Source organism: Anas acuta, chromosome 25 (assembly GCF_963932015.1).
Source record: "Anas acuta chromosome 25, bAnaAcu1.1, whole genome shotgun sequence".
NCBI lineage: Eukaryota > Metazoa > Chordata > Aves > Anseriformes > Anatidae > Anas > Anas acuta.
In genome coordinates this window covers 6,060,870-6,084,920 of record NC_089003.1, presented here as the reverse complement: position 1 = coordinate 6,084,920, position 24,051 = coordinate 6,060,870, and the positions used below count along the sequence as shown (strand labels likewise).

Sequence of the window (24,051 nt, the reverse complement as noted above, 5' to 3'; positions counted from 1 at the left end):
TGCAACAGTAATACAGTCAGGTGGGGAACTGAATTCTAGCATTTTCTAACAGATCTGCTGTGCCTGACTTTGCTATGTATTTTAATGGATCTTGTTAGAAAATGTGCTCACGAAAGGATAAAACAAACTCAAAAGTTCTGTTATGCACACTTGTAACTGCTGCCTGCACGTCACCAGTACAATACAGCACAAGCTTGCAGCACACCGTGCCCGACAGGAACAGCACCGCCCTGACACCCCCCAGACGCTTGGTTTCATCAGAGACCACCGGGGATCGCTGCTCTCCAGCAGGACTTGGGCAGCCCTTCAGAACAGTCGAGTCAAAAGAATGCCAAAACTTTGCTAAAAACATAACCAAATTTAAAAGAAAACACTGCTAAATAGGAATCGGGGGTCAGGAGGCATTTCTTTCCAACCAAAGGCTACAGGTAAAGTCACTGCTCCTTCTACAGACCTGCCCCAGGGAGTCCTCCCTTTTCCCAACACTGCTCCTGTTCTCTGAACAGAGCTGCCAGGCACCAGTGCAGGCAGCGTGCCAGGCGCTGTGCCATACACCATCAGCTTAACCGAGTTCACAGCGAGTAGCGTTTGCATCACACGCAAGTGACGGAAGGGCTGTGCTGGTCCCACAAAGACTACCAAGAAGCAAACTGAAACAAGGCTTCACAGCTCGATTCCAGTTCTACGGGAACAACTCCGTATCATCCAAATGACTTGATTCAGCAACGTAAGTACTTAAGAGTAGCTATGCTGTGACAAAAACATGTTATTTGTTGCCATAGCAAAATACTCAATTCTGACTCACCTCTCGGAGACACCACAAAAGACCAGGGTAACCCCAGTCTCTGTAAGAGCGTGAATTAAATCAACACTCACGTGGATTACAAGCAAAGTAATTGCACACCATACGCTGCATGCAAAGGAAAATGGTTTGGGAAACTGGATGCTTAGCTTAACTGCGTCCTGTACAGGTGCTGGAGCAAGGCCCCTAAGAGAAGGCAAAAAACAAAAACAAAAAAAAACCTGACTGTGAGGGCTGCCCAGAAGCTGCTCACAGGCACCCAGCTGGGTATGAGCCAGTCGTGCCCAGCCAAAGCCGAAGTCCCTCTGTACAGCCAGCACCAACCAGATACCAACCAGATGAACCTTCCCAGCTAACGAGCCCTTTACACAGCGCCACAACCAACAGCAACAGGGGCAGCTGCAGGACAACCCTGGGAAGGGGAGGAGGCTCTGAATTAACTCGCTGAAGCCAGACCTGGACATGAGCTTTCCGTTACAGTCAGCCCACTTGCTCTTAGCCATCCTGGCAGCATTTATCAGATATTGCCCCATGCACCCTGCCAGCCCTAACCCCATCCCAGACGACCACCTACTTCCTCGGACGTGACTCCTCCAAGGAGTTAATTGAAGGATTCAGGAGAGCCAAATTAAAACACCTGCCAGCCTGAAATGCTGGGTCACTTAGGTGGGCACTCGAAGTGTTATCCTCTTTCTGAACACATCAGATATAGTTGCATATTTGTGTCCCTCCTGGCAAAGCAAAGTGACAATGGCCTTTGTCTTTCCTAAGGAGAGCTTTCATCTGCTCCATTTTCCTTAGTGAAACGAGGCAACAACTACTTCTCCTGCAGCTATTCCTCCTGGAGCAGTCACCACCTATCAAACACACAATGACCAAGAGAACACAGATGTTTTCAAGCACAAAAAAACTTTTTTTTAATACTATAGCAAAAACTTGGAAACAAGGGGAAGAGATGAAGAGAACCTTATAAAGACATTTTCAAATGCACGATGAAAGTTACACTACTACTGCATGTCAGTCCTCCAATGCTTTTCATAATGCTCCAACCTCATATGAAGTACTTACTCCAAGAGAAAGCATCAGAACACCTGAATTCAAGATCTTACTCAGTCCTTCTGACTCTTAGGTCACTTCTGATTCATTTAGCAAGCCCATTTAGCAGGGGGCTGCACACGACAGTCGGGCCCTGTTTTTAGCCTACTGCTAACTCCATTTCTTCACCAGGCCACCAATTTCTTGATTATCATCCAAGAATGGGAAACACTCTACAATTACCATCTTCTCATGTCAGAACAAGATCATCATACATCTTTTCACAGGCAAACAGCTCCCCAAGCCATACGTTCCAGATTTAAACTGATCCCTACCAACTGGCAGCCCCCATTCTGCTTTCTCATATTCACTGGCCGTCAGCAAGTCAAAGCACCATTTCCAAATACCAGCTGCTTGCAGCGGGTAGAAAAATGCAAAATACATCAGGAGAATGGATAAGCAGATGGATGACTGCTGAATTCACCATGAGCCTCTCCAAAACCATTGCTCTCCCCCTAGAGCGGTCAGAGATGACAGCACTACCCTTGCCCAGTATTCCACCCGATACAAATCTAAGACCAAGCAGCATGCTGGCACGTTCCAGCTGGATCGCAGTCCCCCCTTTTACACCAGCTACGCCAGCGAGGACATGGGTTTCTTACTCTGGTCCGAGAGGCTCAGCTCCTCTGCCAGCACCACAAAGGCACCACTAGCACAGTTAGCAAGGGCCGCTGCCTCGAGGTGCTTCTCCTGGAGGTGCAAAACTACCTCCAGCTAGCAACTGGTAAGCGGGAATTTTAGGGTATTCTGGCCCAGAGAAGCAGCACCCTCACTGCTGGATTACATCCACAGCGGCTGGTTAGCACAATGGAAGCCATCGCCATGGCACAGTCTGGAGGCACCAGGCCCTTGCTGAACAACCTGAGGGCCTTACAGAATTCGCAGGTATGGGTGGCTGCCCAGGACAACGCACTCTAACTTTCAGATTCACTGAAACTAAGGAGGGAGCCCCAGCACAGACAAACAGCTACATTTAAAAGCTGCACAATGATGAAAATAAGCACACTGAACTCAACTTCCTGCTTAACTGACATCAGCTGCGCGGGGAAAAAAGGTGCAGGTACTCTCAATTCAATACGTGCGAACCAAATGCAGTTTTGAGGGCTTGCTGCCCGCAAGGTTTTCCGCAGCCAGATAGAGGAGGCCAGATAACATCTGCAGCAAAACTCTACTTGAGGTGGTTCTACTTCCGCTGTGTTAAATTGCCCATGGGCTGTTTATAGTTTGAGGCTCAAGCACAGGTCGAAACAAGCAGGTTGGGGACAATGACGTAATTAAGGTCACTGGATAATGAATTAAGCGCTCCCAGAGCGACCATTAGCAACACCAGAGGCTCTGGCTGCTGGCAGCCGAGGGGAGTGCCCTTGGCAGCGCTGTGCCACCCAGCGCCCTGGCCATGCCCAAAGGCGAAGGCACCGCACAATCCATCCATCAGGAAAGCCTCAGCACATGCTCGGGTCAGACGAGACAGGCTGGTTTTGCTCCCATGTTTCCCTCAAAATGCAGGAAATGCAGAAAGCCCCTCATGGGCTGTACCAACAGCTTGTCTGCAGCTTCCAGTCAGTTCGAATCGCGCGAGCTTCGATAATACTCAAGACAGGGCACAGATTTAACGCTCAAAAACGTGCAGTGGGAAAAAGTCTTGGTCTGGACAAATATCGAAATGCAAATGTCTGAACCCTGCCACGGGCAGTCTTGAGTCTCAGCCTCGGGACACGGTGCCACCCCCTCTCACCCTGTGCACAGTCATCTGCCACGTCCTGCGCTAGGTCAGTGCCTGCGACAGGGCTCACACAGTGTCCTCGGGGCCGTGCTGGGGCTGCGAGAGGGCTTTAGGTTCTTTCAAGCCTCCATGTTTCCACATTGGTGACACACAGAGCAACACGGGGCACCCAAAAGAGAAAACAGACCAAATTACACATCCAGTGAATGCCATGCCAAAGCAGAAGCCTAAGAGGTGATGACTGCAACCACATCCTGAGCTTTGGCACCAGCACAGGGCAGAGAGGACCATGAGAATGCCATGCAGTAACCGAATACACATGAAACCAGGTTAGAGGAAGCGAGAAGCATTAACCACCAGTGCAGTCCTGTCTGAGAAGTTAGAGCGCCTTAGCTCAAGAGATTAATATGCATTTCCAGAGCTCAGAACTCGTTACCTCTCCAACAGTCCTCCACAGCACAGACATTATGTCTCTAATGGGGTCACTGTAGGGGCAGGGAAGTCCAATTACAAGCTCCCAGGTCTTCAGACTAAGGCTATGGGAACAGGAGCAAATTACTCTGAGGAACTCGGGGCGCACTGAGGTTCAAACACTTCACAAGGTCTCGGCAGGAGCAGCCTGGGTGCACGGTCCCACGCCTGCAGTAATGCCGGGCGCCTTCCTGCAGGGCTCACAGGCAGACACCAAGCACACAGGCAGCTACTCAGGGGTAAGAAGCTACCTGGGGCTCTCCTCAAGGCAACCCAGCTGAGGGCAGCCCACCCACCCCAGGAACCAGACTTATTTGCTCAGTTCAAAGCGGGCATCTCTGGCTCCCCAGGAAGAGTTCTGACGCGGGGCAGAGAGAGGGCTGGGTGTGTTGGTTCCTCTAGCACTAAGCTGTCTTCGGGAGGTTTGCGGAGTCCCTAGCAAGGAGCCTGCAGGATAAGAGAAGTAAGGAGACCCTTGGAAGCCCTCCAGAGGGACCAGAAATGAGCCTCTCCCATCCACATGAGCCTCTGCCACCACTTTCAGCCGCCAGTGGGCCCTACGCCTTGCCTTCTAATGGCTTCTGACATCCCTGTAACTGGTTTGTGCTTTCAATTCTCTTTAATCTCACAGCATCCAGCCAGCAGAGTATCACGAAGTTTCAGAAGCTGCACAACTACCTGTTAGTGAGCAGGCAGTTAAGTCACCTCCCTCCAGAAGGGCCACACGCGGCGACCTTACGGGGCCACAACACGCACACGCCACGTCTAACCTGCACCCGCCAGGGAGGCAGCAGCTTCCACTCGCAAACTGCTAAACATGAAACTCAACAGTGCATTTGTTTGGACATATTAATAATGGAAAGAAAATCTAATCTAGAAACAAAAAGCAGAAATAATTTTGTTAAAGACTGAAGCCGGTGTTGAATGTTTCAGACAGAAGCTGCTGGACTTACCCTGCAGTGACTTTCCCAATCCCTGGCCCAGCTTCCACCCATGTTTCTGGAGTAAGCGGTGTCCAATATTATCCTGACAGACAGAACAGAGAAAACAAACCAAAAATATTCCAATAATATATTCTTCCCTTCCCGCTGACATTTAAACATGTGATGAGCAAGAGATTTTCTACATATATATGCATGCAAAAAAATGCTACTGAAAAGGCAATATATGCCCGATAAAAGGGAAAGACAAATGTCAAAAATTGCTGGCTAGAATTTTTCCAGGGGAATGGGGTATCAGGGACGGTCACTTTCTGATGGTGTGCTGGGCAACTTTTGTGCATCACGTTTAAAATAAAAAAAAAATAAATAAAATAAAAAAGCAATGTGGGAGAAAATAAAGTGTACCAATAAAAATTGACAGTAAAAAGCATAAAATCAAGCTATTTATACAATCATATCCATCACCTAGACAGCACCACTTAAGATTTTTTTTTTTTGTAAGGAAAATCTACAAGGTGTTTAGTCATTTTGTTTGTGTGTCAGGCTTTTATAATACTGAGTAAGTTGTAAGTGCAAGACTGCCCCACCACTAGAAACCAAAACACAATCATAGCAAAATCCAGGCTAGACTTGATTGGTTTTTTTATATATGTATATATATATATAAACTAGCATGCAGCCAATATTAAACTGAAAAAACAGTGAGGTTAGTAAAAAAAAAAAAATAATTAAATCAATTAAATAAAATGAGCTCAAGCACAGACTGGGTGATGCATTTCACATGTAAACTAACAAAAATACTAAGATGTTAGAATGAAACAGGCCTAGCAATAAGTTAACAGCAAGGAACCATTAGTGCATGTAGGGGAAACAATAAGCATAATGTCTCATCTTCCTAAAAAAAAGGCTATTTCAGAATGAGTTAAGTGGAAAAGTACTGAGGCAGCAATTAAGTGTCAGCTTTTAAATACGGTTGGACAGGGCTTGGAGTGGCATTCATTACAGGGCTTTTTTGTTTGGTTGTTTTTTGTTTTTTTTTTTTTTGCAAGTTTTCTTTCTCCCAACAACAAAATCCAAGAGTGCCAACGGCACCCTTGTGACCCTCAAGCTGAGGAATCCGCTGTTCACTAGCAGTGACCAACTGTCAACTCCTCAGATGGGCTCTTGGGTGGGAATGTGCCCACCCTCTAATCTTAAAAGAAAAAAAAAAAAAGGCAAGAAAGAAATCAGATCTATTTGTTGGTTATTGGTTAATTGCCATTACACAAACCACAACTCAGGATATCACAAAAATATCCTGAATCACAACGGGCTGTGAATCCATAACATTGAGTGGTACATGGAACTGTACAAAAAATGCTGCATGTTTCTGTAATTAAATAATCAAGTCATCAAACAGAAACCAGAAGAGCAGTTTCCTTCCACTCATTCCCCACTGCAGAAAATGACCACACAGTTTGCAGAACTTTGGTGAATCAGCTTGAAAGACACAATCTTCCCAAAGATATTGGCTGCATGGAGACATTTTTCCTCAAAAAACATCAAGTATAAATTCACTTTTTTTTCCAATACACCAGCGAAGTGAGACATTTTGTCTCGCCGTGTTTTCCAAGGTACCAGCGTGCATCTTTCCCACACGCCTGGCTCTCCCCCAGGACATAATTAGGGCTACGTGAAAAAAAAAAATCAAACAAGAAGTAAGAGAAAGTCTGCTTGTAAAAGCTTAAATCAGTGTACACAATAAAAGGAAAAATGAACAAATTCGTATTCCAATCACAAAGACCATGGAGGTTACTGGGGTGGAAGTGTAGGAAAACTTACCTTGGGCCATATCTGCTGCAGACCGCTATCCAACGGCCCCAAGGACCGCGCGGTCCGTCATGCAAAGCGGCCCCGGGTTCACGGGGCTTGCAGATAACGCACTAATTGTTCTACCATTAGCACGTCAACTGTATCTGACAAAGGATTATTGAATCGGATTTTAAAAGCTGATGCTGACAAAAATGGCTGCGTTTTCAAAAAAGGACAAGGAGTACTTTGCGATCTTTTGCTAAGTGGAGATGAGACATTGTGCTGACTGTGTTGTGTTATGAATGCACTAAAATAAACAGACAGATGAAGCAGTATGCTATTTCCAAAAGCAGTGCAAGTGGAGTGAAAGCATTTCCATACGAACCTGGCTTTAAAAACTGGGCTGTCAAAAGAACAGTTAAATGTAACACAAAGTAAGAAACTGTCCAATCACTAATGGTAGTTTTTCTTTTGCTTTGTTTTCAATTCACTGCTTGCAAGTAATGTATTTATTAAAGAAGAGTGAAAGCATAAAATAAATTCAACAAGTCAAGACCAGCTGGGAGATTCAAGAGCGGTGTGTTGTGACTGACACAGTGAAGGGGTAAACAAATGTTAAAGGGAAAAAAGAAAAATTTAGAAGGGTTATACACATTAGCACCACTTTTACAAAACCACTCAAGAGGATGGTCGCAAGTTGTTTGACAAAAATTGGAATTAGGCCTGAACATTATCGTGCCTCGGTTCCCAGGAAGGGGGCATTTCTCCCCAGTCGCTTCCATTTGTTTGCTTAAGCAGTGAAAACTCGTTAATTTTAAAAAATCACCAAATTTAAATGGAGCGCCTTTGTTTCACTGAATCAGAAGAACAACCCCAAGAGTTTCATATTAACATTCAAGTTGGGACCTAGCCACTTGCCTGCTCATGACGATTTCTAACCACGTCCTACCTTTTTCCTGCATTTCAAAGCACTATCACAGATCTCTCACAGCGGGAGGCTGGCAGGAACGCTCTTCAGTGTAAATGCTACCCTAAAAAATTCAGTTCTGGAAGGCCAGGATTGCCAGGCTCACATGTGAGACCTGTTCTGCAAAGCGTGACAGCCTGGCAAGTAACCGGGGATACCAGGACCAAACCCTGACATGGGGCAGGAAGTGTTACAACCGCTGGGTGCCTTTTTTTCCCCCCCAATTACACTTTTAAGTGAAAACTCTGTAAAAGCGTGGACTCTTTCCCATAGGAAAAAAAACATCTTTTACACCAAGCTTCCCGCTGTTGCCAAGAACTGCCGTTCCTTTTGACTAGCCTATCCTCGTGCTGCAGCAGTTTTCCTACAGAAAGCTGCCGTGGTTTACAAAAACACCCCCAGCCCGAGCAGGAAATCAGAGCAGAGCTGACAGCCCCAGGGCCCGCGCTCTCACTTTGGAGCTCATGTGCGGCAGCCAGGTGAACAAAGGAGCTCTTACTTACTCCAAGCTTACTCCAGACTTACTCCCGGCTCTCCAGCAGCAGCACTGCACACCGCTAGCCCCGGATGGCAGGATACTCAGCGTAAGGCTGAGTGCCTTGGCAGGCTCCTGATGTTTACACCTTTCTGCACTACTCTCAGCACACTGAAGCTCTCGAGCAGAGGCGATCGCTTCTATTTACAGATGGGGAACTTTGCATTGCAGATTTAGCGCAACTTTTTCAAAGGCACGTCAGAAACATGAAGGTCTGCACTTCACCAGACACTCAGGGGAGTTGGCTAAGCTGCTCTGGAAAATCTTCTGCAAAGTGACCTTCCCAAACAGCTCAAACTGGCTTCCCCAGTTCTCTGTCCTGCGCCCTGACCACGTGCCCTTGCACTTTTTGCAGGTATCAGCGATTCCTGAGCACGATACCCCCAGCACAGGTTTCTGAAAAAGGTCCTGGCCAATAGAAAAAAATGCATATGATGAAAAGATGTGTACAAAAAGTGAAAGGGTTTGATGATGTTGTACGTGGAGAGAATCTGCAACAGGTGGATCGAGCTGCGTTACGAATAAACCAACACCAGTTGTGCCCAGTACAGATTTGCTGTACGATGCCCACGCCACCCCGAGTGCTGCATTCTCATTGATCGGCTCAGCATCGGCAGGAACCATACATCTCTTGAGTGGGTTGTAAGCTGTGCTGACTGTGTATTGAGGAATCTATAAGCAAGGATTGGATGCTACTGGGTGAACCCATGCAAACAAGAGATTGAAAAGATTCCCAAAACAAAACCTATAGCTCACTACAGATGACACAATGAAGACTAGAGAGAAAAGCCAAATAGTAATGCTACACCATTCAGCTTCAAGAAGCACATTATTTATAGCGCTGTCCACATATGGCTACTGCTAAATGTCAAATCAGCAGCCTCATCAAATTACACTTTGGAACTAGTGGAGTCCACAGATCCGTACAGATATACAGTGCGACAAAACCCAACTTCAGCTCGTGCAGACGTCTACAACGGCCTGGGATCTTCCAGCACCTAGCACCTGAAGTCTGAAACCCTGTGCAGGGCAAGGACCTCCTCGTGTGACTGAGCAGAATTAGAGAGAGGGAAAGGACGTTTGTTAGTGATGACAAGGACAAGCTACCAAGCTCCAGGATCAGTGGACGATACGCAGCCTCGCCTCCAACCTGCAACGATGACGGCTTGGTTCGACTCCCTGACACTCTGTATGTGGTCTGCGGGGGAAAGAGCTGCTGTCCGGGGGGGGCTCTAAGGGTGTATCGCTATCTCCTACTTGATCTGTACTGCTGGGACAAAGAAAACCATGAATTCACAGCAAGATTCAGTACACAAGTAGAATTAAATTAACGTGAAGAAAATCTGGATTCTATGAAAGCTGCAATACTTTATGACTTCCCGTTTGAAAAACCTGAACTCAGTGCAGTTAAAATATTTTTAAACAAATGCATGCAGCTTCTTGAATCAAGGAAAGGCAAAGTGCTCTGATTTTGGAGGACACCAAACACCAGTGGTTCCACTGACATGACCAGTCAGTGTAAATGCAGCATCTTTCAAGCCAGAAGAACAACAAAAATTGTTACTTGCAGGGGAAAAATAAATATTGGTCTTTGCAGCTATGAAGAGTTCATTGATAGGAAATACTTTCTTCAATTTAGTAATGGAAAATAGCTGGCTTCTCACTTCGGCTACGTACATCCACTAGCTCGTGTCAGCTCTGTTTTCCATAAATATACTTTGATTATAGTCGCATGTTTCAGTCCAGACATCTTTGGCCTAAACAAGCTGTACAAAGCAGGATTTCCACAGGAACAAAATCCTAGTGCGCTAATTGAGGACACATTTCAACATTGTAATGATCTGTAGACTCCCAAACCTATTTTCCAGCCACCTTTGAGTTGCATGCTGTAGCAGTACAGTCAGCACCTCTCAACAGATAATGCTGCAGAGATGGATCTCACTTCAGCGGTGATAGTCAAACAAGTGCTTCCAGTGAAACCCTCTGCCCTGTGGGATTTCCAAATGCAAGCTGCCTTTAGAGAGCTTTCTTATTACTAAAGAGATGTGAGAAGCTGCAAGAAGCACATTTAAGAGAATATACTTGATCCACTGTGATCTGTGGAGTAACTGAACTTTAAACTTTACCTGGGAAGTGCTTTGATCTGCTATTGTTTTAAACACCCTCCTTTGCACAAAGACATTTGTCATCCAAACTAGTTCCACAACGTGGAACAGGCTCTTGCTCATTGCTAAGAGCAGATTCCTTTGTAAAGGTCAGCTGAATTACTAACAGTGAGCTGGGTAAGGATCACAAAACAATTTGTGAATAAATGTTAATATTGCAAGTATTTAGATGTGTGGCATTTGCAAGTTATATACTTGTACTTACTCCTTCCCTCCCAATTTCAGTTCAAGCCTGTTATGCACTTTTGGGTGGGCCAACAGCATGAAATACCTGAAGCCAGAAAAAGCAGCGTGAGCACCACGCTCCTAGTGAAAAATCTCGCAGGACAGGTACACCAGACTCTGACAAGGAAACCACTCCTTTTAATGTGTGCAATTTGACAATTTCAAAAGCACATGGGTCATTAATAGGGTGGGAGCAAAATCGTCATTGGTGGAAGGAAACCTGACAGAATTATTTGTGCTTCCCAGCTACACTTTTTTTTTTTCCCCAAGAATCAACAGTGTACCTAATGAAGATAACATGAAGATTTTTAAAGCGACTGGTTTGTTTCTGATGGCACTTTTTAAAAACCAGGCTTGTCTACAAGTCAGGGAAAAAACAAGCCACTGTGCAGCAGTTGCAGCTTTTGAATTCTGGAACTAGCACACGAAGCCAGCTCCAGCACGCTCTAACACAGAGCACGGTGGACGTGACAGTGCAGAACACACATTTTATGACTTCTGTGACTTTTTGCAAGAGCTCAGCGTCCCAGGCTAAGGGTTTTTCTCCTCAAATGCTTGTTTCTCTTAATAGATATTAAAGAAGGTGTGTGTGGGGGGGTTAAAATAAGAACTTGAGGTTTTACCTTTTTCTTCTCTTAAGGATTAAACCATTCTCCTCTCCATTAAATGCTTTTCAAATTTAACCATAAGGCTACACTGCATATATTAAAGCCTACAATGAAGTTGGAGTAACAGTAATAATGCCACAATATTTGGATGGTGATATATGCATGAATGAGATACTAAAGCTGCAATTTAATTTCAGTTTTCTGCCACAGTTCAACATTAATCAAACTGCAACAAAAGATTACATTTGCAGGTGATTCAAGATGCACTGTCTGTCTATGTGCTCGTTCAGACTTTACATGCCTCTGTAGGCATCACTTCCTTCAGGATACCAAAGATTTGATCTATGACCATTTCTATTCCCCTGTTTGGAAAACATTTAGAAAGCAGATAACCAGGCTAGTCTGTAGGTAGTATTTTAATTATTTTGTAAACGCTAATTTCCAATGTGGCACAGAGTAGGTAGGGTACCCATGAGTATTTCTCATTATATCTACACAAGAAAACAAGCTTGGCATTTTAATTAAAATCCCCATGTCACAGCATAAGATTAAAGTATTCAGGAAAACATTGAATACAAATTCCCATCTCTGCAGCATTATCTCATGCGTCATCAATTACTGCCATGCCTAAATCTAGCATCATGCCAGCACATTAAGACAGTAGGTACTATATGCAGTGTTCACTGGACCAGAAGAACAGAAATAAGAAGGGGGAAAGGAAACCCTAGAGAAGAAATTAAAAAAGGCAGACCGTGCAATACAAACCAGATCATGGCTGCTTAGCTAATATGGGCCAACTGCTGCGGAAGAAAAATGTCGAACACCCCAAGTTGTGTAAATTTTTGTAAACATCTAAACACGCACACAAACACACACAACACCAACCTACACATGAATGAAAATATATATTCATCTTTTGCTAACACTAAGTTTCTTCTAAGTGCACACTAACATGAAGAAACTTTAAAATTATTATCTGGGAAAATAAATATTTGAGAAGTTCTAACTTTACAAAAATCTAGTCTTAATCAGAACACTGCTGGGCAACCCTCCTTTGTTCTTTACCACTTTTCTTCCTCTTGTACTGAAACCGCAAATGAATATTTAAATTGAAAGGCAAAAGCTAAGTGCCAAACTCACGGGTGAAGTTTAGGCTGAACAAGATATCATGCCTAAGACTAGCAGAAGATGTTTTGCAGAGAGAAAAATTAAAAAGCTCCAAAAAGCTTAAAAAAGTAAAACTAAACAAAACTTAACTTTCCCCATCTATTGGCTGTACTCTCCATACCTAATTCAGAGGTTTTTTGTTTGTTAAATGAATAATACTTTAAAGAAACTCCCATCACAGTTTCAGATTCGTGGGGAAGGGCTGCTATACTAATACTAATGCATCCATGTTTCCATACTGCCGGATGTCATCCTAACACTGTTCTTTAACACACCAGTACTAAACCGAAATTAAAAGCTATCAAGGATCAAAATACATTTTACTATGGTCTTCCATTAGGTTCACATAAGAATTATACTGATTCTTCAACAAAATACATAAAGAACAAAATAAGTGTCTACAACTGAATGTATTACTGTAAATAAGTTCTGAAATATCACAATGAACTAAAGTTTAAGTTACCTATAATTTCAGGAGAGCTACTTCAAGATTAAATCCCTGGCTCACTTAATCTTGGCATGCACTTCACCACAATTAACCCCGTACTGTCATTTTCAAAAAGGAGCCCACTCCTAGCCAATTTGACTGCATTCACATCAAGTACCATCCGATCACGGCCTAATTTTTGGTGGCTTGATGATGATAAGTATGTATCTTACCGATTCTATAGGCTTGTCTAGAGATGCTTGCTCTATCTCCAGGTGCCCTTCTTCATATTGATCAAAGTGATTGCCCTGTAAGAAAAGGAAACTGTTAGCTCTACAGCAGGACACACTGTCCGTGGTGTCATTTCAAGACACAGGCTTGTGCATATGTTAGATTTTATATTTGTTTTACTGGCTAAAAATAAACTAATTAAATACAGCCTCTATTCAGTATGTAGGCTATAGGAAAAAAAAAAGTCATTCTGAAACCCAACTGTACCAATTCAATGAGGATCACAAGTTGCAGAAGTTGGTAAAAATATCAAAAAATTAAGATGACAACACTTGGGGTGTGTGTGTATATTTTCATTTTGTTTTGTTTTAAAGTCTGTGAAACATTGACTATAAGCACCAGTGCTGGCCAAAACCACGCAGAACAAGAATCAGAAGGAACTGACCCCCCCCAGCTCCAGGAAGGCTTTTTGCGGTGCTGTTTTTTAGTTTGTGTGTTTATTATTTGGTTCCTTTTGTTGTTGCTATTTTTTGTGTTTTGTTTATTTGTGTTGTTGGTTTCTTTGGTTTATTTCTTGTTTGAGTTTTTTGTTTGTTTTTTAAAGGCTTTCCTTGCATCAGGAATCCAAACTGCTTGTAGCATGCGTGTAATTTCACGCACCTCAAGTCAACCAAAACCCCCAGCGGTACCGCTGGAAGCCCTCGCTGTGCCCCAGCACATGGCCATGGTCTGAAGCAGCCCCCTCCCTGCACCCCCAGCCGCACAGCGCCAGGTGAGCCCAAGTGACCGCCAACACCAGAAACCGCTGGGTTCAGTGCCACGATCAGCCTGCAGACACGGGGATGCACCAGGAGGGAGCATTTTGAGCGCAGTACCTAAAGCTGCTACGCAGAAATGGTAACGGCCAAACAGATGAACACGTCTGAGCAAAGAGGACCAAGAGACGCACAGCACACTAATACAGCGTGCAGATGCTGACAGGGCAAAGAAAAGGCTACAGATAGCCATAAATCCCATCCCCTTGCTTCTCTACACTCCTGGATCAACTCCGTAGGATAGCTGTAGCCCACAAGGTAACTGCAGCCCTACAGAGCAGCCACGTGGATAGGAAAAGGAAGCAGGATTATTGTTACTGCGTGCCACACCTAGCTCCCCCACACACACACCCCACACGTGCTTCAGAATCGCTGACGTCTGAGCGGGGCCACCCAGGGCCCCACGGAAGCGCAGCAACGATGGCAGCCGGAGACCAGCGCCACGCACCCACCGCAGGGCAGAACCGAACCTCCCCGTCCTTCCGAGGCACCAAGCAGAGGGGCTCCAAGTTGGCTCCCAAGCTGGGGAAGCAAACGCCGACGGCCTGGAGAGCAGCCACCGGTGCTGGAACACCCTCAGCACGAGTGGCCATTTCAGGAAATCCATGTCTCTGTTGGAGCTTCTCAGAAGCCTCAAATTCCTGAAATTGCGAACGCTGTGAACCATTTTTGGCCATTCGCTATGTTTACGACGCATCAGTAACAACCACCGCAGTTAATACACATCCTGGGGGGGGAAAGGGGGAGCGGGGTCCCACTTGCTCACTGCGAGCTTGAAAACAAAGCTGAGAGGTGGCTGCTGGAGGGATCAGGCCCAGGAAGGGGCTGCTTCTGCAGCTTCCCAACCTCCCCCGGGCACTGTGCAGTGTCACGGCCCCATGCAGCCACCAAAGGCTGTCACCGTCCCTTTCCCAGTGGGACCAGAACCCTCAGCCAGTACCAAACACGTGGGGATTTTTCCTTGCATTCCAGCTCCACAATTTCTTTGAGCAGGAACACCTTGCACCGCTGCCAAAAGAAACATGTTGTTGCTCTCCTCCTTTCTACCACCACCAATTTTTCCTTCTACAAAAATTTTAATGAAAGCCAGCATGAGAAAGAGCAAATTACAGCTGTAATGGACTGCCTCTTGGAAGCTTACAAGCCAGACAACAGCCTCCAAAAATCTTCTGAAACTAGAGTTCCTAGCCAGTGATGCAAATTTGCGAGAGCATCCTGACAGAAACCTGCCGCCAAGAAAACGTGCCTCAATACCCAAAATTCTGCCCTATCCATCACCCGCGGGGCACAGACAGCTCACACAGGCCACGCTCTACACCCAGCAGTTCTTCCCCATGTGCCCAGAGCAGATTCGGGATTTCATCTGCAGGCAGCAATCTTTTTCGGACAGCCTTCAAGAAGCGAGCTAAAGGCAAACGCACTGTGCACGTGCAATCCTTGAGCTGCGTATGACAAAAATCAGTAGCTTTTGGAGCCGGGCACAGCACAGATGTACACAGCATACACGGCTGTGCTGTGAAGTCAGCAAGCCCAGCCTCCCCAGAACAGTGCCCAAGAGAACAAAAGCAGTCAAGAGCATGTACACTGCTGATGAATTCGTACTGTCGGCTGCTGCACGTTAGTAAAGCTTCATGTACAACACTGAAATCCACAAAACATTTAGATAACGAGCACCTGAAACACTCCCAGCAAAAGCCAAGTCACAGGCTGCTTTCCCCCCCCCGTTCATTTCACGATGTGATTTCGCTGCCTGCAGATAGCTCAGAGTGTGCCAACTAAATTACCTGGAGCTGGCAAAATATTTCTGCCTACTCACTGTCTCCTTCTGTGCACTGCCTGCCAACATATTTACATTATTTTTTAAAAAGGCAAGGGTCAATTCCACTCTGAAAGCACACCTTGCTGATTTGAGGCTTTACAACTCTATTTGTCTTCGCTTAAAAAAAAAAAAAAAAAAAAAAAAAAAAAAAAAAAAAAGTCTCCTCCCAGAAGCTATGCAGAGGACTGAACAGACCAGAGACAAATGCAAAGAAGCCAAAAAGCAACCAAAGCTGTTCCAAGTCCCAGGGATCTCACTGTTATCTCCTTTATGTCCCTCAGGATTCATTTGGTATATTTGTATACTTCCTGGGTTTTGCTGCCGGTAACGGCAGTGGAGCCGGGCTGCCTGCTTTTACAAGTAGCAGCACTACAAATGCCTCGTGTGGAAGCAGGCAGGGCGCTTACCTTCACCCCAAACTCCTGGGTAACACAAATTCCCTCGGCACACGCTGCGCCGAGCCCCGGGGGATGCCGACACTGCACTCACTATATTAGGAAGTTGTCTGTCCCGGGCCTGGCAATTTAAGCCACCAGGGTAACAAAGCATCCAAACCAAACCAAAAGCAATACACATCACAGGAAGCGTTCTTTTTCAAGACTTAACGCAGACAATTAAAGGAAAAATTCTCTTTCTGCCATCAAGCAGCTCACCCTGGAAAACAAGCCAGGAGGTAATCCAGCAGCCACACCGAGGTCAGATCTCTGAGCGTGTTCATCAGAGCAGTGCCTAAGGAGCAAGCAGAGAAGGGGCTCTCGCTTCTGCTGTCACAATAAAGCCTCGCTAAAGCGGTGCTGCCTGCCATGGCGTGATCAGAGGCCTTTTGGAGCTGGGACTCCATGGGGCTGAGGCAGCACAGTTTGTCCCTTCGCTTCCTCAGCCCTGGAGCTGGCTCCGAAACAAGCTGGGGGGAATTCAATCTGTTGTCTTTGTTTTCCAGTTCCTCAACCTGGCACATCGAAAGGATCCATTTCACATTTCTGTGCCGCTGTGTCTTAAGACAATGAATCAGAGGAAGACAAAATACTTTAACATTTAAGTCTAACAATTAATTAAAACCTAAATGTTGAATCTGTTGAGAATAAACTACATTTCTGGCAGATGAGAACTGTAAGCACAGACCATGTTTTAATATGAATTTAATCGGCATCTTCTGCAGACTTGAGCAATGCTTCTCTCTTCAGAAGAAACCTTTACGTGTAGATAGTAATTCAATCCCCACCAAATGGGCACCACATCATCAAATAATGGCCACATTAAAAAAAAAAAAAAAAAAAAAACAGTGCTTGTTCAAAACCTAGTCCCAGATCATCTTCCCTGTGCGACTGCCCCACAGAGATGCTAAATCCTGGCCCTGCCAGCTAACGAGGCCCCTGCCTGCTCCAGCAGCACACTCCCCAGGGCTGAGCACAGCGCCCTCATCCCTCGCACCCCCTGCCCCCAGCTCGGGCGCTGTCAAACAAGATGTGCTGCACTGCTTTCACTGCCTCCTTGCAGCTGCTAGCCCCATCCTGAAAGAGCAGGGCGAGTAAGACGATGGGCTTCCACTCCAGCACCCTTCACTGCTATCTGTAGCACTCCGTGCTGCAGCGAGGGCTCCAGCCGGTCGCGTCACTGCAGTCATGATGAAATCCAACACACCTGACTGCTGGGATGAGGAGCGAGGGCAAGCCTTTAACACCCACACACTTGCTCCACACTGCACAGCAGCTGTTGGGCTCGCTGCATTCCCCTCCAGGAGCCAAGATGCCCACAGCCTGTGGTTCATCTGGCTGCATCATCTCAGCTCTGCAGCCGCCACCCGGTCACTCGCAGCCCCGTGCCCTTTCCTTTCCCCTCCTCTCCCCGTTGGATCCGTGCACGAAGCTCTCAGCCAAGCCCTGTGTCTCGGAGCCCTCGCATGCTAAACGAGCAAGTCTGGAGCACAGCTTTTGGAAGTCAACTAGCAAAAGCTGCCTCCATGTGGGATTTTGGACCATTATACTCCTTTACTTGGGCAGCAAATATGGGGACCTTCCAGCCCAGTAAGTCCCATTTTGTCCAAGACTAAATGGACACTGGGTTTTCTGAAACAATTCAAGTGAAATAACCTGAGGGAAAGAGCACTGCTGCTTGTTTCTTTCTTCCAAGGTCCCAAACATTGTAGCACTGAGACCTGGCAAGTATAATTTCAAATTTTAACAATTTAATCACACTTCTAACCCAAAGTATTTAGTGTGAACAACTGTTGCCACTAAACAGCTCGATACAAGTGAAATTAATTTGGTGTTTTATGCCCACTTGTCAGAGTAAGCTGAGGATCCCGGAATTTACTTTGGCCCCTGTAGGACAGCAGCCGGTCACCTCCACGAGGCAGGCCCTCACAAAGGCTGGCAAAGACAAAGCATCTAAGGACCCACAGATCTTCCTAGGACAGAAACTCCTTTTAAAAGCATCTTCACAGCTACAAGGCAGAAGAAAAACATGCTCTCCCCTTCCTTCTCACCTGAAGGGTGGATCCAAAACCAGGCCAGACATCCAAGCACTGCATTTTCTAAGTCACCTACAGCATCACCACCACGAGGAGAGGACGATGAGTCACTCGACTGCTTCAAGGCTATTAAACCTCCCTGGATATTAATTATCGGACTGCTCTTTACGATCTGTCCAAACACAGAGGATATTAAGATGTCAGCTTGCAGAGCGCATCCCATGCAGTGCACATTCCTGATGGGAATTAGTGGCTTCTTTTACAAACAGCTGTACGTTACCCATCTAATAAGTGTGGCAGTCCACAGCTCGGCAGCTAGGCTGAGCATTTCAACGCGGCACTCCAGTGGAGAGAGCAAACGACAAGAAAAAAGGAGCATAATGGAGATGTGAAAGTGATGGCTTTCTTTCAGAACGCTTTCGTTCAGCTGCCCTTCCAGTTACTGCTCAACAAGAGAGCTCAGTTACAAGAACACTACTGCTAATGTAAAAGCAAACAATGCAAGCCACAAAACCCAACAGAAATCAGAGACAAAGAGCCTACAATGTGAACACCTGGGGGAAATCCTGCCTGCTCCAGACTCACACAGACAACTGCAAGCAGAGCTACGGAGGTGAAGACTCCAGCTCACAACCACACGTCCGTGCTAAGGGCACTAACATCAGCACTGACCAAGGAGGGAACGCACAGGACACAGTCACTGAGATGTCAGAGCCGACGCGATCTCTATTTCCACGCTTATCTTCCTCCAGCTCAGGAGGCTGTACAGCAACACGTTCCCGTGACCGTGCATATAATCTAAAGAAAAGAACTTGGCAGAAAAGCCTCACTATACTCATCTTCGTTATTTCTTAAATGCACTGGAAAAGAGCACAGCATGATCATGATTTTTAACTGCATTCAAAAAGAGCACAGCGTGTTCAAAAATTAAGTTTTCACACTGGTGAAACATCAGAAAGACTCAGAAAACAATATTTATAGTCCATTTACTTTAGAAAATGGAATTTTAAAACACTAAAGCAAATTAGCACCACCTGTGCATATTCTAGTTATCTAAGAATTTTCTCAGTAAACCTTAAATTCTCAAAATACTAAGCCAAACCACCAGAGTGGGCATTGTTACCCAAAAATGCCACTTTAAAGTACTTAACCAAACACACTCCCGCTTTCTGAAAGCTCTCAAGGCATTGTTATAAAATAGCAGAGGAGACACCAGGAATGGCCAGGAAGAGCTGCTGGTACCCACAGACAAGGCCATGGCGTGGTGCAGACCACGTTAGTTAGCTACGAGTCACAGCGGTTTTTGCTCCACTCTCCAGTGCCTGCCTGTAAGCACAGCTGATGTCTCCTGCAGCCATCCTGGATCAGGTCAGCACAGACAGGAGGTTTCAGCAGCCAAGCTGGAGCAGCACCCGAACACGTCTGGGCAAATGCCAGCTCTCCGCTGCCCTCGCTGCCTGCCTGCACGCAGCTGGTACCTTCCTGGGTAAAGAAAAAGCCTCACTGACCCCAGGAACAGCCGTCCCATTACATTTAATTAATTAATTTTTACAAGGAGTTGGAATAGTTGAGAGAAGACAGGGCAGCCCAGCTTCCAGCATCAGCTTCCAGGGCTGGCTGCAGCCCAGCTGCCTGCCCAAGTTCTGCTGCTCCAGCAGCGCTGTGGCGAGGCAGGGGACGGTGGAGCCGCGTGAGAGGAGCTGAGGGAGCAGCACCAGGCACTCTCACCTAAACCAAAGGCTCCGTCAGCCTCTGTATTCAGGAAAGCACAACCTACAGAGGTCTCACATGGCGTTCTGCTTTGCCTCCAGCTCTTTTCTCATAAAAGCCTTCCTGGCCGGGTCGCCTGGTGCAGAGCCACCGGCTTCACACAGCCCGAGCTCGGTGGGATGGGAGAAACTGACTGTGGGTACAGACGGAAGGAGAAAAGCCACGCGTGCCCAGGGCCACCTGCACGGCCCTTCAGCCCTTGTGCAGGGCTCCAGTGTGGCCAGCCTCACCGCTGAGCCCAGCCATCGCAGACGCGAGGTGGGAGCTGTGAAAACCAAATCAAGCACACCACAGCTAATCAACTGTTTACGGCACGCAATCAAGACTTAATGGGTTTCTAATTTCTCTGCAAGATCCATACTGCCGAATGTATGCTGGCTGCGAATCTCAGGCGGTAATTTATGCTGCCCTTATAAGCTAAGCGGGACCCAATGACTCCACACGATGGAAAATCTCCAAAATGTAATTGATGCAGACAACCGTGGTGATGTTCAGAAATCCATCCAGAGAACTCAAAAACAACTCCTGCAAAGCGTAGCTTAGAAATGTTTCTTGAATATTCATTATGCACCGTGAAGATGCATTCTGAAGGCCAATATATGCTTACGAAGACAACTCCATCCAACCCTTCGCTCACATAAAGAAGCTCTCTTGGACACTTTTAAAAGTCAAGCAGTTCCATGAAATTACAAGTAGTGATACAAAACCAACGTGGTACCTGGAAAGCTTTTGTTAATGTTTCTCAGAACAAAACCATTTTCTTTTCCCCCATCGTTTCCTGAAATGACTGCAAAGACTTAAAAAAAAAAAAAAAAAATTGAAGTGATCCTTTTCCAGCAATGCAGACGTAAAGCAGCCACAAACAACAGCTCGTGTTTTCACTGCCTTCGGCACACCGTAAGGCATTTCCCTAGTCCCCTTCCTGTACATAAGCAATGTAGGTACGGACAACGTACACCTTCACACCCTCAGAAATAGCTTAATATTTGCAGTCAACATCTTGTGAGAGCGGCAGCAAAACCATATTTTAGGCAAACACACAATTATTTTGAGAGTACTTCAAAAGAAAATCCTCTCAAGTCAATACAACAAAAGCAATCACTTATGATTTGGATATGAATTTAAATTGGCAACTTTTGAAAGCACCTTGTAATTACATGTTGAGATGCTGAAGGCACCTTTTGTTTAGCTACCTAAAAATTAATTTTGATGGTAAAATTCTGTTAAGTCTAAAAACGTTGAAACAACACTCAACCAGAGCACATTCAGGACTACTGGTAGGTCACAGCTTTAAACCAGGAAAACGTGCAGATAAACACCTCGCTAGAGCTGTCCCATTTCATGTCCTACGGCTCACAGATAAACAGCTTGTACAAAGAGTGGAAGCCACACGCAGGTCCCTGCTTCGCAGTGCTTTGCAGTCTTTGGCACCAACCAAGAACAATTTAATGTCTTTCAGATTCCTTCTGCCACCACCAATGCCAGCACTAAATCTGCTCCTGCACGTGAAGAACGCTGTTCAGCTCTTCAGCACTCCCAGCACCCGTACTGGGGAGCATCAGCACTGGTCTACCTCACCCAAGTTTCTCTTAGCCTCTTCCCAACACAGCGATGCAGAAGGTGCTGCAGCTTCCAGCACCCGCATCCTCATCACCATCAAGGACTTTCAAGCAAGACAAAGGGAAAATACCCTGCTGGGTGCTAGTCAGTTACTGTCTAGGGTCCAACTTGTTCACCACCACGTGCTTGCAAGTATTTCTAGTGGCATCTTTTAAAGCATAATAAATGGTGTTTGACTTGCTAAAGGATCGCTTCTGCACCACAACATCACAGGACAGCTCGCTCAGGAGCACGCAGGATGGACTCAGGCTCCCAGGTCCCTCCACGAGACTTGCTGCCATTCAACATTTCTATCACCAGCCAGCAGGGAAAGCCCAGTAACCGTCAACAGAACCCACAGCTCGTGCAGCCTGCCGAGCAGCGAGCAACACCACGGACATGTTTGCACAGAGCAACCCGAGCTGCGTGCCTGTGACCTGTGCTCAGCGTGGCAAAGCCTGCACAAACCCAGCGTGGGGCTGCAGTGAGAGGGCCGGGACCAAAGGGAACCCACGCTGCTGGCACCTGCTCCACACAGCACAGCATCAAAAGGAAAGAAACACAACCCAAGGGCAGCTATAAAGGAAAGGCAAATAAAGTAGTAAAAAATATGGTTATCTCCGCACGTCATACAGCTGGGAAGTGTTCTAGGTTCTGCCGTGCAAGTCCTCCAGTCACACAGGAAAGGTTTTGGGAAGTGTTAAGATGCCGGAAGCCAAAACACCACAAAGGGAACAGTAAGGTGTCCTGCAGTAACAGGAGTCAGAGCCCGCTGTGACAGCTCTCAGAAGAGCCTGGAGCTAAGACAGGAACGTTGTATATGCCCTCGTAAGAGGCATGGCACAAACAAATTTCGGCACAGTAGAGAGACTTAACACGGAAAAGCGGATAAAAGCTGAAAACAGAAAAATCTGAAGAAAAAACAAAGGCAGGGACACCTTTCTTTGGACAAACTCCTGGAAGAACCTCCAATGGAAAACATTGGCTGCTAACAGCTGTCTTCAAGAGATCCTGTAGCCAAGCACTCGTTCCTGGACTCAAAATGGGGTCATATGATGGAAATCAAAAGGTGAGCAATACCCAGATATTTAAAGCTGACATCCTAATATTGACTTCTGGCTTTAAAATTCTGAATGGTTAAAATCTCAGAAGAATTAATTACTCCTGGAGCTGTCTGAAGATGGAAAGTACTAAGAACTACTGAGCACAACAGAAAGAGGCATATCAACCACAGAAACCTTGGCCAAGAAGTGCACCTGATCAGGTCACGTCCTAAAGCATGACGACCCCATGCAGCAGGTGCCTGGAGGCCAGTCAGGACGGTTTTGCTCTGGGGCAGGGGAAGAGGGGGGCTCACAAGAAGCTGCGATGGCTTCGACACAGTTTGTCAGCCAAAGGACAAAAGTTTCCTTTCCCACCTAGTTAGCCTTGGCCGCAACAGAACATCACTGCACGAAAGAAAAAGGAAGTGGCAAAAAATGTAATAGGGAAAGGTGCAACCCAGGAAGCAGCAGGTCTACAGAGACTTCATTTACCCTGCAAGTTCCAAAACTTCATGTCCAAGTTCAGCTTTTCCTGTCATCTAGAACTGAAAGCCATACTGTTTGATCTACTTTTTAACCCGTTTTCCCCCAATTTTCTCCTCCCTTCCATGTTCACGTAAACAGACAAAAACCAGTTGTGGTCCCAATGCTCCCCCTTTGCCCACCCAAGGGGTCGGTGTGTCCTGCCAAGGAGGTAAGGACAGAGCTCGTCCTGTGCTGTAACACCAGACATTCAACCACGGCCTCACGATAAACGAGCATCTCCAAACAACACCAACAGATTTCAGAAAAAGTAAGATTAATTCTTAGGACAGAAAGCATGCCATGGAAGAGGGCCACCTCTTGGCCTGCTCCCAGCTGCATTTACCTAAGGCAAATTCAGGCAGAGGGATCTTGTGTCGCCCCAGCTCGGGATATCATGTTTTGCAGTGACTCCGCTCCTATTCTTTCCGCCATTCCCCCACGTTACATTTTTTCTCTTCCCAGATAGCACAAGAAGACAAAAGAAAACAGCCCTATTCATCTCCCTGCCGTGCAGAGAAAAGCCATTGACAGACTCTGTCCTACACCCCGCGAGCAGCCCCGGCCTGCTGCAGGCTATAAAAACCAAGCAGGTTTGCCTTAGGCAATGTGTACAAGGTGAAGCTGCCGACAGCCCGGAGGATCGCAGGACTCTGGGACTCTGTGCTGCCCACCCAGATGCTGGCGAGCCCAAGGCCTGCTCAGCCCCGCTTCTCACGTGCCTGCCGGGCTGCCAACGCCAAGGCGCGAAGCCCACGTCCGACTTGGGCTGCTGGAAGCACAGAGCAGCTACCAACAGCCATGGGCTCGGGTAGCTCTTGGAGAGTTTGAAGAAAAAAAAACTTGTCTATCTCCGTGGCGTAAG

General features: G+C 46.4%; 1 protein-coding gene across 8 annotated transcripts in view; it reads right to left on the bottom strand.

Annotated features, from left to right (window-relative positions):
- Window positions 1-24,051, bottom strand: part of GPATCH8 (G-patch domain containing 8) — a 76,002-nt gene that overhangs the window by 27,388 nt on the left and 24,563 nt on the right. For 2 of the 8 annotated variants that reach the window (XM_068660893.1, XM_068660892.1), the window contains exons 2-4: window positions 13,151-13,225; window positions 7,209-7,226; window positions 5,045-5,117 (exon numbers count right to left, since the gene is read on the bottom strand). Coding sequence is in view for 2 of the 8 variants with exons in the window: in XM_068660891.1 (XP_068516992.1) it covers window positions 5,045-5,117; window positions 13,151-13,225 (148 nt within the window). In the remaining 6 variants the exon portion in view is untranslated. Of the gene's footprint in view, window positions 1-4,056; window positions 4,157-5,044; window positions 5,118-7,208; window positions 7,227-13,150; window positions 13,226-24,051 lie in introns of those variants that run through there. The other 6 variants (XM_068660891.1, XM_068660890.1, XM_068660896.1 and 3 more) reach the window with 5 other exon arrangements.